At 36.2% G+C, this 4,120-nt stretch overlaps 1 protein-coding gene across 1 annotated transcript; it reads left to right on the forward strand.

The window, feature by feature from the left end:
- The first annotated feature begins 1,265 nt into the window (after positions 1-1,265).
- On the forward strand, positions 1,266-3,849 carry LOC131018880 (uncharacterized). The gene is made up of 8 exons (XM_057947574.1): positions 1,266-1,319; positions 1,561-1,632; positions 1,714-1,863; positions 2,669-2,770; positions 2,838-3,222; positions 3,287-3,394; positions 3,465-3,569; positions 3,633-3,849. The coding sequence occupies exons 1-8, from the start codon at positions 1,266-1,268 to the stop codon at positions 3,803-3,805; spliced, it is 1,149 nt and encodes a 382-aa protein (XP_057803557.1). The 3' UTR covers positions 3,806-3,849.
- Positions 3,850-4,120: the final 271 nt, after the last annotated feature.

Here is a 4,120-nt window from a genome sequence, read left to right on the forward strand (position 1 = left end):
CAAAAAACCAGATTTTTATGAAAAAATCGAATCCAAACCGAAAAATCGAAAAAATCGAACCATATTTTCAAATTTCGATTTGGATCGGTTCGATCATTCGATTTTTTGCTCACCCCTACTTCCTAGTGGGTCCCCACTCATGGAAGTGCTCCAAGTCTAGAGCGATCAACTTTGAAGTTTTTTTTTGAATAAACAGCAGTATAGAAGATGCGTATTATTGATATAACTACTATCTATCAATTTATTTAAATTATGCTTTAATATACAGTCTCATTCATGCATACGACATACCCTTAGAATATGTCGAGAAGGATATCTATTACTTGTGGTGTTGGTGGAAGAGTGACGATAGAAATAACTATCGATTTTAAAATAATTAAAAAAAAAACTATTATGATTAATTTTTTAAAGATAATGCTATCACTAAATTTTTTTAAATAAATTTTCATCGATTTTAAAATAAGAAAAAATATAAAACATAATTAAAAAGATAAAAATATATTAACGATCAAAATTTGGTCATTAAAAAAAATATAAAAAGTATTTAAAAATAAATAAAAATATGAAGAAAATACTACTCCCTCCATCCGCCAAGATTATGTCAAATTGGTTGGGCACATGATTTAATAAAATTGGTGATGATTTTGATGTAGTGGAAAAATGGTCTCACCACTTTATGAGATGCGTGGTTGAGATTGAATTTTGGGTTGTTTTTTTATAAATAAAGAGTGTTAGTAAGAATAAAATATTAAAAAGAATGGTGGGACCATTGCCTTAAAAGGAAAGTGACATAATTTTGACGGACGCCAATATAGTAATTGTGACATAATCTTGGCGAACGGAGGGAGTATTAACGATCGATTTTTTGATTGTTAAATAAATATTAAAAATTACAATTATAAACAATAGAATTTTCTATCCGTTAAAAAATATAAAAAAATAAAAATCGGTCGTTAACGCTGCATTTTCTAGTATTGATCTAATTGTAGTGTGATTAATATTCGAGATCAAAAGTGTTAGATTTGAATTCCTCATCGTACGATCTTTAAAATTATTTATTTATTTATAAAAATAATAATTGAACCCAACTATATATGTTTTCCTTTCTAACTGGGGACGTCAATCACGGCACTATATGCAGAAATAATATTTCCAGACAATTTAGAATTTTTGGAGCTTTCCAATGTCCAAACTTCTACATGTAGTTGGCATTTATCTATTAAAAAACTTTGTCAAGTAGTTGGGTTGAGGCTTCCATTTATAGTATGCTTTCGCAATCTTTGAGATACAAGTACATTGAGAAGCTTCAAGAGGAAAGGGTAACCACCATCTTATTTTGTTTGCATTCTCATATATAATTTTTTTTTTTTGAGCAAACTCATATATAATTATTTAATTTGTTCTTTTATATTCTAAATTAAGATGCTATACATCATTAAACTGTGAAATTACTGATTAATCATCTTCTTTTAATTTCTTGGAAACATCTTACATTCTTGCACAAATTTATGAATCACTGTTACATACATTAATTAAACTATATATATGTTGTGTATGCAGGTGACCTTAAAGAGGAGTAGGTGCATGGAGCCATTACAGGACGAGATAATAATAGATGATGTTTCATTTACAGTGAGTTACGTTGAACTGACTAATATTATTCTTTTTCTTTTTTTGGTTGAGGGAGTTCTAAATTTGAAAGTATATTAACAGAAATCACAAGTTTTTGGCATGAAAGGAAAGAATGTGTGCTGTTACAAGCAACTGGAGATGCCGGAGAGCCCGATTCGAGCTACGGATTTCCACAGTAGATTTTGGAGCCCTTCTGCATCTCATCATTTCCTGCAAATATTCACAACCAATGTGAGAATCCTTTTGATACTAACCATTTCATGTTTTTATGTTCACAAAAAAATGTCGGTCCGGCCCAAAAGCCTGATATTCGGGTCGACACATTGGCCCAGTGGGCTCGCCCCGCCCATTAAGTAGGCCTACTCGTAACTTATTCAAGATTCAATTCGGAAAAAGCTTGTTCAAAGCTTGATTCGATAGTAAATGAGCCGAACTCGAGCCTGACAGCACTCGGCTCGTTGAGGTTGCGAACATGTTCGAATTCAATTAATCACAAACTTTTTGCGAGCCTGATCATAAACATTCAATCGAGTTAGTAACATATTAATTAAGATCGAGAGCACATTTTAAACATTTATCGATCTTTTCTAACTTTTAACGAATTCGAGCTCAAACATCATGTATACGAGCATCTAACGAGCCGAACTTGAGATCTAATTCGACATTATCGAGTATTACACGAGCTGAGCTCGAGCTCAGTAAGTGGATGATGAGCCGAGTTCGATCAACAAGACAAAAACTCGAATCAAGTTTGAGCCGAGCTCGAGCATCCGAATATTTAAACGAGTCGAGTTCGAGTTTGTTAGTATTCAACTCGACTCATTTACAACTCTGTAGTTAAGTGTATTTTCAGGGAAAAATTCAATTGATGGCACATGTTTAATCAGCTCAGTGAATAAAATACTTCATGATATTTTAAATCCCATTTAGCAATATAGGTAACTGTGATACTCCTCAGATCTAGAGAACTAAATTTAGCTAAAAAGCAACTTATAACTAACTCAACTATCTATATATTATTTCTCTAAATTCACAGAACTCATTGCTGCCAAATGACACAAATGAAGAAGATGATGAGAACTTCAGAAGTGCACATTCAACCCCAAAAGCCTCACTGAAGCAGGACAACAACATAGAGGTAACAACACCACCAAATTCCAATCCAAATCCAAAACTTCCAAACTAACAAAATTCTCAACAAACAGATGGACTCACAGCAACGAAGAACATGGCCGAGGGGCCAGTTCCTGAGCAGCCTATTCCGGTGGAGGAACGAGAGCAAGAAAGAGGAGAGACGGCTCCAAACAGCCCAGCTGCACGCGGCCCTCTCCCTCACGCAGCTAGCTGCAGCCATTGCCGGGATCAGCAGCACCACGGGAAAGGAAGAGGGCTCCCCATTCCAGCAAGGCACGCCGTGCCAGGACATGGCCAACGTGCTGTCCTCTGCTGCAGCGCTGGTGACCAACGTGTGTGCCGAGGCAGCAGAGTCCCTGGGCGCCAACAGGGCTGAGGTCCAAGCCGCTGTCGACTCCGGGGTGGCCATCCAGACCCCTATCGACATGATAGCCATCACAGCCACAGCAGCAACATGTAATTAATCTCAACATAACATGTACTGTTACATTACACACACACATAACATGTGCTTAAGCAGGCTTACGAGGAGCTTCCCTTCTGAAGACGAGGGCGACGGCCGTCCCCCTATCGAGAGTGCAAGAAATGCTCAAGATAAGCGCTGAGATACGCACAATCATGCCTTCTGGTATGTAATCTATTTTCATACATCTGCTAGCTAGCTTCAAATGCCTCAAAGAAACGCGTCGGCGTTGCAGGGCGGAAGGAGTGCACGAGGGTGAGCGTCTACCTAAAGCATCAACATCTCATCTTCTGCTTCACAAAGAAGTACCTAAGAGGAGCCCTCACCTCAACAAAAGAGTGTAATAAATCAATTTAATTTCCGAAATAAAACTCAACAAGATTATAACACTCATGTTTTGCAGATCAGGTCACTAATATCACTCAGGAGAGAAGAGAGCAGCAAGGAAATTGCTTGCTATGTCTGAACACCAAGAATGGGGTTATAAAGCTACTATTTGAAGATGAAATGCAATCTAAAATCTGGATATCAACTATTCTCAATCTCTTGGAGGTGCACAACATTCATAAATATTGACATTTTTTGTGAAATGTGTGTATGTAAATATTTGCTTTTAACTAGTGCTTTGGTAACGCGAGAAATCCAACGTACGGAGATGAATCAAACAGCTAAATCACAATAACAATTGATATCAGCTTCTACACCACATGCATTTACTAAGGAGCCGGGATTTCATAATTTTTTAAATAATACTCATGCATCTACTGAAAAAGTATCTATGTTATAATGACATTATTTTTAATAAATTGATGACACAAGTTTTAATAAATTGGAATAAGAGTCTCGCTCTTATTATAATTTTAAATTGACTAGTAGAGATGACGTGCAATT

Source organism: Salvia miltiorrhiza, chromosome 3, assembly GCF_028751815.1.
Source record: "Salvia miltiorrhiza cultivar Shanhuang (shh) chromosome 3, IMPLAD_Smil_shh, whole genome shotgun sequence".
NCBI lineage: Eukaryota > Viridiplantae > Streptophyta > Magnoliopsida > Lamiales > Lamiaceae > Salvia > Salvia miltiorrhiza.

What these genes read in the sequence shown, in the direction of transcription:
- LOC131018880 (XM_057947574.1), top strand. Translation starts at nt 1,266, where the DNA reads ATGCTTTCGCAATCTTTGAGATACAAGTACATTGAGAAGCTTCAAGAG. An exon ending in CACAGCCACAGCAGCAACAT is followed by an intron (nt 3,223 to 3,286) that starts GTAATTAATCTC and finishes GTGCTTAAGCAG; the next exon opens with GCTTACGAGGAGCTTCCCTT. An exon ending in CCTCACCTCAACAAAAGAGT is followed by an intron (nt 3,570 to 3,632) that starts GTAATAAATCAA and finishes CATGTTTTGCAG; the next exon opens with ATCAGGTCACTAATATCACT.